Consider the following 14460-nt stretch of genomic DNA (forward strand, 5'->3'; position numbering starts at 1 on the left):
TCGCGGTCCTGAGTTCCTTGCTCGTGCTCTGTCTCCTTCTGCTCCTGATTTGGATCTTGAGATTTCTGTCCGGTGCTCCAATGTGGGTCTCTGTCTAAGAGAAAAGATTAAACAGAGCTAATTAACATGCCTATCACCTTAAAAATGAACATGTGTGTGTGTGTGTGTGTGTGTGTGTGTGTGTGTTGAAGGGCTAATCACTCAGTAATTTTTACATGCACAATGAATAGCTGTAGCTATTGTGTTGTGTAACAGGTCTCCAGACTCTACCACCTTGCATAACTGAAGTTTTGTGTGATTTATCCAGCATTTCTCTGTTCCTCTTTCTACTCTCTCAGCTCCTCACCTTACCCTTCTTCCTTTCATTTTCCTTAAGAATCTCGACTAAATGGATGTCTGTTTTTAGATTATCATATTGTATCGGGACATGCATCTGAACTGTGGGACATCTCTAATCAAAATAACTAATTTGCCTCTGATGGTCCTAGGTCAGGCATGAGTACATTTTCTTAGCATTTGGGAACTAGAAGACAAAGATGTTACCCATGGTCTTTGTAATGCATTCTACAGTAAGAATTGGCACTGGGTACTCCACTTCCTGTTGTATTCTGCACTACCTTTCATTGCTCTTTCTGGATGGATTCTAAACAATTAACTGGATGACAAGCACTGTGGCTCACCTCCCAGCAGTCCTAAGGCTGAGACAGGAGTGGACCTGAAGCTAGCCTGGGATACATACTGATTTCTAGACCAGCTTGGTCTAGACAGAGTGAGATACAGCCTCAACAATCAGATAAAATCAAACCAAAAAGTCATGAAAACAAAATCAAGGAGAGAACAAAAAGAATAAGACTCTTGGCCTTTTAATCCTTCTCCTTTATGAAAAATATGAAATTAAGTAAAATTAAAATCAGGTTTGTCATTGTCTATTTAAAGATTTGTTCTTGAAACCAGAATCAATGAATTTGTTTCTTTTATTTGATAGACAAGCTAAATGAGGCTCAGTTTGACCCAATGGGGAAAGAGTAGCTAAAAGCAAGAACATTATCTATTTATATTAATTGAAATATCTTTCCTCAAATACCCCAAGTTTTGCTGGCTTCTGTTTTTTTAAGGTAAATCAGAGTGTTTCTTCTTCATAAGGAAAGGTAATGAATTCTCAATTCATTGTAGACACCTGTGGGCATAGCATGCATTTCTGCAGAAGCAGAGTGCTGGACTCAGCATCTCTCCCCCCTAGGAAGGCTCATGACTTAACTCCTCACCCTCAGCTCCCACACTGTCTCCCATATTCTTGTGGCTTAGGGTTTCTCAGTGTTTTCTAGGATGCAGCACATGTTTTAATGCTATTACATCTTAGGCCTGGAAAACAAAGCTGCTGAACTCAGGGCCTTTATTGCATAGCGGTTTCCCCCTTCTTGCCTGGCAGTGTCTCCCAAGCCTAATGAAGGAAGGTATGGAGGGCGTTTGCGTAAATAGCAATCAGTACCTTTTGGGAAACTATAAGGAACACTTCTCAGGATCTCTAATTCTCAGAGTAGACCTGGTTATGTTTTTACACAGCATCATTCCGGTCCCCACTATTTAAAGCACTGTTACTCTCTTTCAGTCCTGTCCCAGTCCACCCTTCCTAGGGAAGGACCCTTGTTATTCTGGTTCTGATGCATCCTGTGCTTGGATACAGGTCGCACAATCATCTTCACAACCCACCACCTGGATGAAGCTGAGATGCTCAGTGACCACGTGGCTGTGCTCCAGCAAGGGAAGCTCAGATGTTATGCTCCTCCTGCGGGCCTGAAGGAGACCTATGGCCAAGGACTCACTCTGACGCTTACCAAACAAGTAAGAAGTGCGCTCTTTCATTTCACTGGGGAAGCCTTGTCCGACACATGTCACTCGAAACAAAGCAGGACGCTTGTACAACAATAATGTCCAACTGGTGGCCTTTTGTGCAGGGCGTCTCAGGAGTCCAAAGAACTCCTTACAGGCCTGAACAGTGATGGCTATCCTCTGTGAACCCCAGGGTTCATTTAATCTTCCAGAAAGAAACATAAGAGGGCCACAATGACCTTGTAGATACCAAGAACAGCTGTCAGGAAGCTCAGTTGGCCAAGGAGTTCTAGAAATTGTTTTGACAGTGATATTCCCTTCTGGAGGCTCGAATCTTGCCTGTCCTAGAAGCAGAGCACCTAAGAGGTGGAGCAGTTATGATCAGGAACTGAGTGATCAAACCTAAGTTCTGACTGTAGATATTATTGCATATTGTCAGCCAGGAAAGGAGCAGAGACCCTGGGACTAGAATCCAGAAACTCACTTTCCAGGTCCTCATGCCTTTCTTATCCTTGGTGACCACCTTGTCTGCCCTTGACTGCTTTGAGTGTCTTTTCTCTAGTTGAGGTGATTATATTGTTATTCAGAGAAGGCCCCTTTCTCTTTGACTAGGATTCCTAGTTCTCCCTTTCAAAATACTCAGACCCATGTTTTTGCACTACTAGTACTTGAGTCTCCGTAATGATTTTTCTGGGAAGGAGAGCTTTGCTCCAATTCATCATTCTAAATGTCTCCAGGGCATTGGAACCAGTATAGGCACATGGGTCAAAAGCAGGCTTACCAGGTTTACCAGTGTGGATATATGTTTTATAAAATAGGAAAAGGGGTTTGGGGATGGCTCAGCTGGTAAGTGCCTGTCTTGCAAACGTGAGTCGTTGAGTTAGAAACTCAGAACACACATACAATGCCAGATGTGATGACATACACCTGTCATCCCAGTGCTAAGAGGCCAAGAAGAATACCTGGTACTTACTGACCAGCCAGACTTGCCTAATTAATGAGCCCCAGGTTCAGTGAGAGACCCTACCTTAAAGGAGATAGACAGTTTTCCCGAGGAGCACCTTCAAGTTGTCCTCTGTCTTCAACATTGGTGCACATGTCCCTGTGTGCACATACATATACATTAACAAAGAGAAGAGAAAATGTGTAACACATCATTGAAAGGCCCCCTCCTGCTTAAATGCAGCAATCTGTCCTTGTTTGGAAACAGAAATCTGAAATAACACATATTACTCAAGTACTCAGTATTTGGATTGATCTTCCTTGCTGCCTTCTTACCCATTTCTCTTTCTGGTAGCCCTCTGTCCTAGAAACCCAGGAGCCCAAGGATGTAGCTCGTGTTACATCCTTGATACAGGTCTATATTCCCCAAGCATTCCTCAAAGATAGCAGTGGAGGTGAGCTGACCTACACCATCCCCAAAGATGCAGACAAGTCCTGCTTCAAGGGGCTTTGCCAGGCCCTGGATCAGAACTTACAGCACCTACACCTGACGGGGTATGGCATCTCAGACACCACCTTGGAAGAGGTACGTGCTGATGTGGTTTCTATTTCTATGGCTAGTTCCATATTTAGAGAGAGATGGATGAATGGGGAAGCGATGGAGACGATTGTGTGTATTTATTTATTATTTATTTTCAAGCCCCGACTGTATCAATTATTTTTCCTGTTACTGTGATCAAATATCCACGACAAAAGCAACCTAAGGAAAACATGGTTTATTTTGATTTACAGTCCCAGGATATGTAGTCTAGCATGAGAGGGATATCATGTCGGCAGGAGTGCCAGGCAGCTGGTCACACTGCGTCCACAGTCAGAACACACAGCGGGGTGAATGTTTGTCCTCAGCTAGTTGACTCCTTTTTATCCAGCCAGGATCCACATCCAAGGAACAGAGCAACTCATTTCAGGACGGGTCTCCCCATTCAGTAAACTAGTGAGATAGTCCCCCATAACCATCCCTAGAGGCTCACCTTCCTAGTGATTGCAGATCTCATCTTGTTGACACCTGAGATCAATTGCTACAGTCATGTATAGTCAAAGCCCAAACCCAAATTTAACACGTTCCACTGCTGGCTACTCTCTAAGCAAATAGCATTTCTGTACTTGAGTCCTGAGATGTGTTTGAACTGGAATCTGTACATGACTAGTAAGTTTTCGGTAGTGGACCTCTGCTTGGGAGCTGTTATTATACACCAGGCAAATAGACAACTGTCAGATAGTCTACCACCTACGTGGTACTGAACACAGGTCTTCTCCCTGTCCCAAGCTCCCTCTTTACTCTGATACCTCGCACTGTCAGCTTTTGGAACTGAGCTGAGAACATCCATTACTCAGTGCCCTCCCATCATAGTGGCCAGCCAAGAGTTTGCTCATATTTCCTTTGAAGGAAAATTCTGAGCTGCAAAACCCAATTGAAAGCAGTATTTGTGTGAGTTCCTAATATTACACCTACATGTGATCTACCTATAAATTTTAATTTTATCTTATTCTTAGCTGCTGAAACTATTGTAGACTAAAACCCAAAAGAAAGACAGAACAGTAAAGTTAAAATAAACTTCTAATTTAATTTACTGGTTTCAGAAATAATATCAGTGACCAATCATTTTTTGTTGTTGTTATTAGTAGGCATTAACAATCTGAACCACATATTAGAAACTTTGGATAATTATGGGATTAAAATGGCTAATTTTCTAAGTTAGAGTGAACCTTAGAACAAATTTAGGACTAAAAGACACAAAGCTGGGTTTGTGGTCCTGAAGGCAAGGCAACCCTTGAGAAATTTAGGTGCACATATGTGTCCCTTCCTCGACAGTAGTCATGTTTGTCCCTGTTCTGGTACCTATAGTAAACTATGCCTATTAGACACAGTCCAGCAAATGAACACATTGTGGGGGGAACGGGGGAGGGAGAGACAGGAGGGAGAAATTATACCTGCCTGATTTTTATTAGAGTAGCTTATAAATAATTGTTCTACTTTGCTTTTATTATTAGGTGTTGCTATTAATCTCTTACTTTGCCTAATTCCTGAATCAGACTTTACTTTAGGCATGCATTAGGGAACAGAAGTACAATTGCAGGTTTTGTATCTTTGGGTTTAAGTAATTACAGGTTGCAAGCATTCAGAAATAGTGCTGTTTGTATTGAACAGGTGAAGACTTTATAACCTTCATTCCTCTAGAAATTAACAATTATTTGTCTATAATATTTGCCTTGTTCAGATATGATACATAGTCAAGAGATGAGGTGTATGACATAGAATGTCAGAGGGCTGGGTATAAATACCATACCATTTTATATAAAGAACTTGGGCAATTCTGAATTTTATTCTTCAGGTATACTCACCCTCCATGAATACTTAGTGACAGCTATTTATCTGTAGAATTCAGGCACAGTTTTTGGTCTTGGAATGCTTACTCCATGTGCAAGGGATAGCCATCAAAGCCCCTAACTGATAACAGCCATCATATAGTTGGTTGGAAGTCAATATTCATAGGTAAGAGTAAAACAAGAAGATTCACAGTCTTGCAAGGTCCTTACTTTGATATTTAGAATGCTTTGTGCTCCCTTCAGATGGTTTCATTCCCATTTCTAAGCAAGGAATCTGAGTTTTGATAGGCTACTTTCCTTACTCCAGATCATACAGTTCATAAAGGGTGGATCTGCATGTGGACGGAAGATTTCTGGGAATGAATTATAGTCTTTGACTTGGGCACTTCTCTTTATTGTATTGTCTAACAGGGCTAGAGAATACCAGTTCACACTATATCCACCCTGTTCTTTTTGATAGAGTAAGTAGAGCATGAAGAAGCAAGTAAAAGAAAAATACCAGCCTAAAATACGTGTTCACAGTGTCTATGAGCTACTCTCTGGGGTCAGTGATTACCATCACCGTGACCCTATGTCATGCTAGTTGCTTCCTGCTGTGGTCCCAGAAGCCTTGACATGAGGTCAACCTGGGAAGAAAGCTTGCAAGTTCAGACTCTGCATCAATATACAGTGCTTTCTCCTGGTCCCCTCATTGTCTTTTCTTCATGATGCCCACCACGATAAGTTCTGTGCTTCCTCTGTGACTTGCCCAAGGAGTTGGAGCTTTGGGAGTGTTATGCTTCCCCACCACAATACAAACCAGCAGCCTAGAAAGTAGGCTGTGCTGTGAGTGCTTGCCTAATCGGTATTAACCAAATGACTCGGGTTAATTGTCAGAAGAACAAGGACAAGAAAAGGTCTGCACATGTCCAATACAAACATGGTGTTCTTTCTGGGTATTACTTGAACCCACAGAAACAGAAACTTTAATGGTTTATGTAATTATGTTCAGAAGACATGCCTACCTTTTGAGATGAGTTACCGTAGAGAAAGCATCAATTTTACCCCAGACAATTCTGTTTGTAGATATTTCATGTTACATATATTGACTGTACCCAAGTGCATATGTGTGAAACACATGCATTCATGAACCCTCAGAGTTCAGAAGAGTATGTAATATCCTTTGGAACAGGAGTTAAAGGCAATCGCAAACTGCCATGTGAAGGCGTAAGTCACAAACAATGCCACAGCAGTTTGGAATTATGATTAATAGGGTGGTATTTATTTAAAGGGGAAAAAACTTACAGATCACAGTCAGCCCTCTGTGCAACCAGGAAGGGAGTCTAGTCGCCAGCGGAGCAGGAAGTCAAGAGAGAGAGGAGAGGGAAGTGGCCACTTTTTTAAAGGGAGAGAGACCACGCCCCAATGGGCTGGTATCTCAGCGGCTATAGGCTGGAGGAGTGGAAGAACCTCCCGCAACAGCCATGGGGAGGCTGGGAACTAAACCTGGGTCCTCTGCAAGAGCTGTAGGTGCTCTTGCCTATAGAACCATCACTCCAGCCCTTACGCAGACAGTTCTAGGTTCAGATAATTATTCCTCTGAGCTCCCGGGCCTTGATCAATCACTCAGTCTTGGTAAGCCTAAGTGTTTTTTGATTGTTTAAGACAGTACAATGAAACCACACTGAGATTCCATCACAACCTAATGTTATCATTCAAACAACAAAAGATAAAGGGGATGTGGGGAAGAGAACATTTTTATATGGCTAATAATAAAGTAGATTACTGTGACCACTATAGAAATTAGTGTGGAGATTTACCACTATAACTACCATGTACTTCATCTGTACAGCTCCTGAGTATATGCCGGAAGGACTCCAAGTCAGCCTACCAAAAAAATCCTTGCATGTCTATGTTTACCAAAGCACTATCCTCAGCAGCCAAATTAAGGAAGTTGTCTAGATGCCCATCAGTTGATGAATGGTTTAAAAGATCTTGCGTGTGTTCATTCTGTAGTTTATTTTTTCAGATAGTGAAATTATGTCATTTGTAGGGAAATGGGTGCAGCGAGAGTTCATCATGCTAAGTGAAACAAGTCATACCGAGCAAGAACACTATGTGTTTCCTTTCATACTCGGAATCTAGACTTCAGAGATAGAGCTGTAAGGAGAAGGGTGATTATTTGAGAGAAGAAGGGACACCAAACAAGGGAGGATAGGAGAGGGTCATGCAGGATGAATCAAAAATGGAATTCGATTTGAATGACAATGTTGTAATTGAATATATGCTAATAAAAACTAAATCAACGAACAAGCACACACATATCCAAGAAACAGAACAGTTTCACCGATATTCTAAGTATGAAAAGTGATGGGTACATGACTTGGACAAACTAGTCAAAATGGTAATGCCTCCTATCATCTGTGGGGAGCTGTCACCTCCTTGGAGTGACAGTAGAATTAAATCATAGCCATGCTCAAAAGTTCACTTGATCTTCAGGGACTTTTGATAGATTAACTGTCTTCCCTGTGCTAGAGGAGAAGCCCAGGGCATGTCTGAGCCTTTTTTCCCTCCTATTGTGGCTGTTGAGATTGGTCAGCTCTCCTCCCTGAATGCAGGTTTATGGGACTGTGGCTCATTGAACTGCATACTAAAATGTGACTAAGAAACCAGCTGTCACCACTTCCGGAGCTTGGAAAACATGTCCAAATACCAGATAAGAAGGCTAATGTTTGACTAGATGGGACCTTGAGCCAGCACATGTCCGTTTTCTTCTAGAAACAAAGTGCTGCCACCTCCAACAGTTGCTTCATATTCTGGGTCTTTTGGGTGGAAGGAGGAGCTGTTCTCAGCCTCCGTCTGTGTTACTGGGAGATTTGCATTCCGCCTTGTCTAGTTCTGAGAAACTGAACTTGTTCCTAAGCTCAGTAGGGGCTCAATCCAGGGCAGGAGACATTGTGCATGTTGGGGATAAATCAGTGTTTTGGAAGAAGAACACATCTCACTGAAAGTGTTAACACTTAGATACTCATCTACTCTTACGCCTGTATGTCAGAAAGAGTGCACGTCTCCTTCATGCAATTAGCTTTCTATTTATTCGATCAAAAAAAGAGACTTCAAGAATCTTTGTCAATATTTATCAGTAGGAAGAGCGAACCCTTGGGGAATGCTTGCCTTTGATGTTTTGTGAGTTTAAGCACTTTAGAACAGTGAGGCAGGTCTTCATCTTCCGGGTGGATGCTGGGATTTGAGACGCTTGGTTAACGACTGTGGTTTATGCAGTCTATCAATGCTACTGCAAGAAGAGGCCCAAGAAAGGTTGATAGGTATAATTTTCACCGAGAGGCGTGTTTATTAATAAGATAATTCTGTGCTCTCCTCTCTGCATGTGCTTCTCCTTCCCGCTTTGCTGTCAGCCCCTCAGGTCTGGCTAGGTCTGCAGTCACAAGAAGTTAAAGTGGACTGCAGAGGCTAGGAGCACTCTGCTCTGTAAGCAAAATTTTTCCGAGCCATTTTCTCTTAGAAGTATTTTAGGGAGAAGTAAGATAAATAGAAAAATCCACCATGGTGAGCTACAGAATGCTGCAGTCTGTTGAAGCCAGTGAGGACATAAATGTTGGTCAGTTTTATATTATTATACCATCATTGTCGTTGTTATATTCGGGGCTCCATATTTCTGGAAGATTTTACACAGAAGTCAGAACTGAGTTCTTTGTTATCGTGTCCCACCTCTAAGGTGATCCTGATGCCCATGGGGGAATGCATTCTGTACAGAGCCTGGTGGGGGTACCTTTGATGCTGTTTGTCCTGACCAGGAACGATGGGAAGGGTTGAGAGGGAAGACTGTAGGTGCCCAGGACTTAGAGCAGTTGAACAAGAGGCCTGCTTCATCATCACTCACTCATGGTCTCACATGGAACAATAGCCCCAGGCACAACCCTCAGTGAAAAAATAGCAACTGTGGAAAGAATCACAATGTGAAATTCAGTGGGAAGAAAACTCCGTGCATAGTGTATCATTTCAGGATTATACCATTCCCCTCCCCGACTTTTATTTACAATAGATTTTTTTCTCTCATGCTACGCATCATGGTTATGGTTACCCTTCCCTCTACTCCCCCCACTTCCAGATCCACCTCCTTTCTGTCTCTTATTAGAACACAAACAGATGTAATGTAAAGGACAGTAATAAAATAAAATATAGTAAGATCAAACAAAAACTCACACACCAGACTAGGACAAGACAAACAGAAATAAAGAGTCCAAAAAAGGCAGATGTACATGTAGAGACCCTTCTATTTGCCTCTCAGGAGTACCATAAAAGCACTAAACTGGAAGCCATAATATATGTGTAAAAAGGCCTATAAAGTAAAATGAGAGAGAAAAAATACATAAATAAAATAAAATATAAGATAAAATTTTTAAAAAGTAAAAGCCCTGTTATGACAGTGTAAGATAGACAGCCTCCAAGGATGTGGGTGAGTTCATTTTTTGTTGGCCATCTATGATGGGCTTGCCGCCTACACTAAAGAGTAGTTGGTTTTCCCAGTGACACTTGGAGATATCTGAATTTTTATGGGCAAGTAGTTTCCAATTAGAGATAGCTTCTGGGTCAGCGGTGAGGGCAAGCATATAATTTCCCTTTTATTTCTAGCACCCTGTCTCATCATAGTCCTTAGATTTCAGCATGCATGTTTCCTATGACCCCATGTGGTAATATGGACCCCAGCTGCAGCAGGACCATGGATCCAACCATGACCCTCAGCAGTAACTCGGGCTTGGATGTCACCATGACTTAGGTAACCATGCAGGTCACCCAGATCAATATGGCCCTGGTGGCACCATGACTTTATGACACCAATATGGTCTCAGGTGACTGACCAGACCCAAGCTATCCACATGGCCCTATGTTAATAGAAGCCACAGACATCAACAAAGACCTGGTCTACTATAGGGTCACAGACCCAAACATGCCTTCAGCTGCAGCTTGGACCTGGATATCAGCATTGTTTTGGGTGACAGCAAAGGTCACCCAGATCAGTATGACCCTGATGGCAACATGGTCCCTGGATACCAGCATGGTCGCAGGTGGCTGACCAGACCTTGGGCATCTGCATAGCCTTGTGTGGTATCTGGAGGCATCAACATCAACTCAGACCATAGCCCCCAACAATAGCTATTTTTTAAAATAATGTCCTTATGATGATTTTCTAGATTTCCTTGGTGCCTGGGTGTCTGTTGTTTTGCACTTCTTTTCATCTCTAATTTTGTTACCTTTTCCCACCACCTTTCAGGTCATTTGGATAAGGGTTTGTCAGTCCTATTTATTTTCTCAAACAGCCAATTCTTTGTTTCATTGATTTTAATTTTTGTTGCTTTTATTTTATTGATTACTGCCCTGAAATTAAATATTTCTTGCTCTTTACTCCTTTTGGATGTGGTTCCTCTGTTTGTCCTTTCATCCTGAGGAGATGTCTATCCTTTATGCCAAGGTGTGTTTCTTGGGTGTAGAGTAAGGATAGATCCTGGTTTTTTGCATTTATTCTGTTATCTGTGTCTTGTTTTGGGGACGTTGAGTTCATTAATATTGAGGTTTATTAAGGATCAGTGGTTTTGAATCCTGGTATTGATATTCAGTCTTGTCTTTGTTGGGTATGTGTTCTTTGGTTGCAGCTGCTCCCTTTATATTCTGGGAAAATGTGGTGGCTGTGAGGTCCCTGGTATAGAGGGCTTCTTTGAGTTTGTGAGTGGACACATAAGAGTGTATATAGGGTGGAGGAAAAGGCTGTGAGGGGCCACAGCACAGAGTTGGATCTACACCAAGATTGGAGTCCCCAGGCAATGATTTTAGGTGAAAAGAAGTGCTCCTGCAGGCAGGCTGTTAGAGGGAGAATATAAGCTTGGATAGTTTAGATGGTCTGGAAGGGACGGGGAGATAGCCTCATGTGACCTCTGGTGGGGAGTGTTCTTGTGGGCTGGTGACTGACATAGGGAACTCAGGCGGGTTAGATGGAAAGACTTTGAGTCTCAGCTGGGAAAGAGCTAAGCTGAGGCTGCACCAAGATGCCCTTCCTATTTCTAATGTTACATTAGATTCTCCACTTAGAATTCTTATATTTGAAATATCTCTATTCATATTAACTTTTCTTTTTCTCAATATTTGTATTTGTGCTTTACCTGTATGTGTTCCTATGCTTTTGGAAATTTTGCGATCCTCTTTCCCTTTGACCTTTTTTAAAGTATTTATTTACATACAGTAAAAATCCAAATATTTATTTAAAAATCAAGCTATCAATTTATCGATTACATAGAACATTGCCTCCACCACCTTCAAAACACAGTTGTTGCTGGTTTTTTTTAATTCCAATTACCTTCTTAAAGGGATAATGTACCCATGTGACTCCTTTCTGTATATTATTTTTTCTCCATATTGGTCTCCCTCCTCTAGCCATCTCAACAATAACTGCAATAACTCAATTGCTCTGGAGATGTTGCATGCATTTGTTCAACCACCTGAAGTGATTTTCTCCTTTCTCATTTTGTCTGTGCTTTTGTCTACATCGTAGTCCTAAATAGATATTGATTTATTAACTCCTGAGTATTTCTTTTTGCTTCTTTCATAGAGGCACATGTGTTTTTAAAAAGGTCAGTCTTCTTAGGGGAAAGCACAGACAAGGGTTAAAATACATAAAATGCACATGAGACTTAATGAAACACGATGTAGCACTATCTTTGGATTGGTTTGAGAAAGCTGTTTTAAATTACAAAATGATCAAGTGCCTTTGAAGAATTTTCTTTTGTTTGGTGTAGTCTGTCAATGTCTCTTTACAGGAGCATTGACTACCAACTACTGTGACTATCGACCCACTAGTCAGGTAGCTCCTCTTCGTGCTTTCTCTTTGTTTACCTGCATTTTGCCTGATGACTTTCTTGGAGTTGAAAAAAACCCTGCTAAGTAGTTCTCATGCCTCTGTGTAGCTAGAAAGCAGGTTTTGCTTTAAAAAAAAAAAATACAACACATTTAAAAAAAATAAATTATGGTCTCTATCTCTAAGTCACGATGTTGACATTTGAAATTGCATGGTTGCTGAGCTTCATTAATAAACGGTTAACTCAGTAGGTAAAGGCACTCAATTCCAAGCCTGACATCTGGCATGTTTCCTGGGACTCACACGGTGGAAAGATCTGACTCCAGCACCTCCACACACACACTCTAAATCACAAGTATACATGTATGTGCACAAACACACTGCAGTGAATAATTAAAATAAATGTGAACAAAAGAAGCATTTCCTACTGTTGCTTGAACAGAGGGAAGATGCGGACAAAGGACAGATTTACCTTGTGTGGGGTTGAGAACCAAGACCAAGGATAGCAGTAGAGCTTGGCTGTATAGACGAGGCTCATTTTCAGCAACTCTGAAGCCCGGTCACAATTTCTTGTGTAAGGCAAATGCGGTGAAGGTTACTCATGTGGTTTTTGTTGTTGTTGTGTGGTTTTATTTTTGCTTTTAAGAGGCAGGGACTCACATGATAGCCCAGCATGGCTAGGACCTTATAATGTATCCCACGGTGGACTTTTTGTTCATTTGTATATAATAATATTGTAGCAAGGTAAGACTGGTGATATCTCCCAGCCTGTCAAATCCCAGAAAATGAGTCCATTTGTCCCTCTGCCGATGTGGGTTTGGACTCCCGTGGGGCGTGATTCAGTCAACCCCACACGAAGCAGCAGCATCCAGCGGCAGAGCTTGAGAATGTGATGGAAATCAAGTAGGGTTTGATCTGTTTTTAAAGTTTCTTTCTTTTCTAAGAATAAATAACTCCTGTCTAGTTTAGCCACTGCAAAGAGACATAACCCCCTATCTGGAAGAACAAAGATTCAACCCAGAAGGCTGGTGATGATGTGAGTAAGAGTGCTGGCTCTGTAAGCGTGGGAATCCAGGTCTGAATACCCAGCACCCATGTAAAGAATGGGTCATGGCTGCAAGTACCTCTTGACTCCAGCTTCGGGTACAGAGATGGGCTGGTCCCCAGAGTTTCCTGGCCAGCCAGTTTAGACCAATTACAAGTCTCTGGTTTAATAAGGTTTCAAGGCTATAACATAGTGAGTGACAGATAAACCTAAAGTCCTGTTTTGGGCTCTGCTTGTGCATGCTTGGGCACGCTCACCACACACTCATGAATGTGCACCCCAGCCCCCCTACACACACATGCTGTTTATAATGACAATAGCAATGCTAAAGATGCAATCAGGACCATGAGCTGCAGTCCATTGGATGCCTCGTCAGTCATCCCAGCAGGAATTCCTATCTTCTCAACATTCACGACCTCAGGACTTGAGAACACCACAGCGGAGTCATGAGCACGGTGACCTCAGTGTGGGTTTGCTCTGTCTCCTTGTGAGTAGACTAGGCTGGGGGGGAAGGGTGTCTTGAAGATTCTAGGGCTGATGCTATGTCCTAGGTGAAGCTGATCTAGTCCATAGCAGCGAGGAGAAATCTGATCACCCAGGTGAAAGGCAGCATTTTGTTGGCTTTTATTCAAAAGGGAATTTCCTTCTTTATTTTTTGAGGACACACTTTAGGATCCTCTGACTTCCATTTTCCTCAGCCACCATTTTTTGCACCTTCTAAAGTTCCCCATCTGAATTAGCTATAATTAAAGTGTTTGCCCTGGGTTATCTTCATAATTCTGTCAACTTTCACATGCTTAGAAGAAAATGGTCTCCTTGATGCATTTCTTTGTTTAGACCAATTGTGACTCATGAATTCTACTCCATTCATCCATTCCTGTTCACTCATCCTGGGATATTTTACTTTGATGCTCAAACCATATTAGCCTTGGCAGTGGAAAGTCTTTCACATTGTTTTCTGCATCTCCTAACCGTCTTCCTTTGAACATATTTTACTATCTGGCAAGAGGAGCTGTCTTCTACCTCATTATGGTGGCCGAGCAAGCCCCTAGAACCAGCTGATTTCCCCAAAAGTCCTGGTTTCTCCTTCTATTGGTAGGAAGTTAGTCGGTGGCCTTAGTTCTGTCTTGGACAAAGCATGCTATCTTTGAAGCTTTTCTTTCTACCTAAATATTGAAAATAAAGAGCTCAGTTCCACTTGATAGTAAGTATTCATGCACATTTCTTCTGTGATTGTTCGTATCTTGTCTGCTAGTGAGAAACTTGATTCTTGTCTGTGGTGTTTTCCTGTTTTCCCTGACTTCCAGGTTACTTCCACAGTGCCCTCTTGGGTGATCCTGCTCCTCATTTGCTTCAGTTTATACTGGCCCCAACATTAACATGTTCCCTCCATCAGCAGAAGAAAGAG

At 42.0% G+C, this 14460-nt stretch overlaps 1 protein-coding gene across 1 annotated transcript in view; it reads left to right on the forward strand.

Moving 5' to 3' along the window:
* Positions 1-14460, forward strand: part of Abca13 (ATP binding cassette subfamily A member 13) — a 397315-nt gene that overhangs the window by 199560 nt on the left and 183295 nt on the right. Inside the window, exons 40-41 of the mRNA XM_013350751.1 lie at positions 1685-1842; positions 3128-3358. Coding sequence (XP_013206205.1) covers positions 1685-1842; positions 3128-3358 — 389 coding nt within the window. The remainder of the gene's footprint in view (positions 1-1684; positions 1843-3127; positions 3359-14460) is intronic.

The sequence above is a fragment of the Microtus ochrogaster genome, linkage group LG1 (assembly GCF_000317375.1).
Source record: "Microtus ochrogaster isolate Prairie Vole_2 linkage group LG1, MicOch1.0, whole genome shotgun sequence".
In the NCBI taxonomy this organism is placed as follows: domain Eukaryota; kingdom Metazoa; phylum Chordata; class Mammalia; order Rodentia; family Cricetidae; genus Microtus; species Microtus ochrogaster.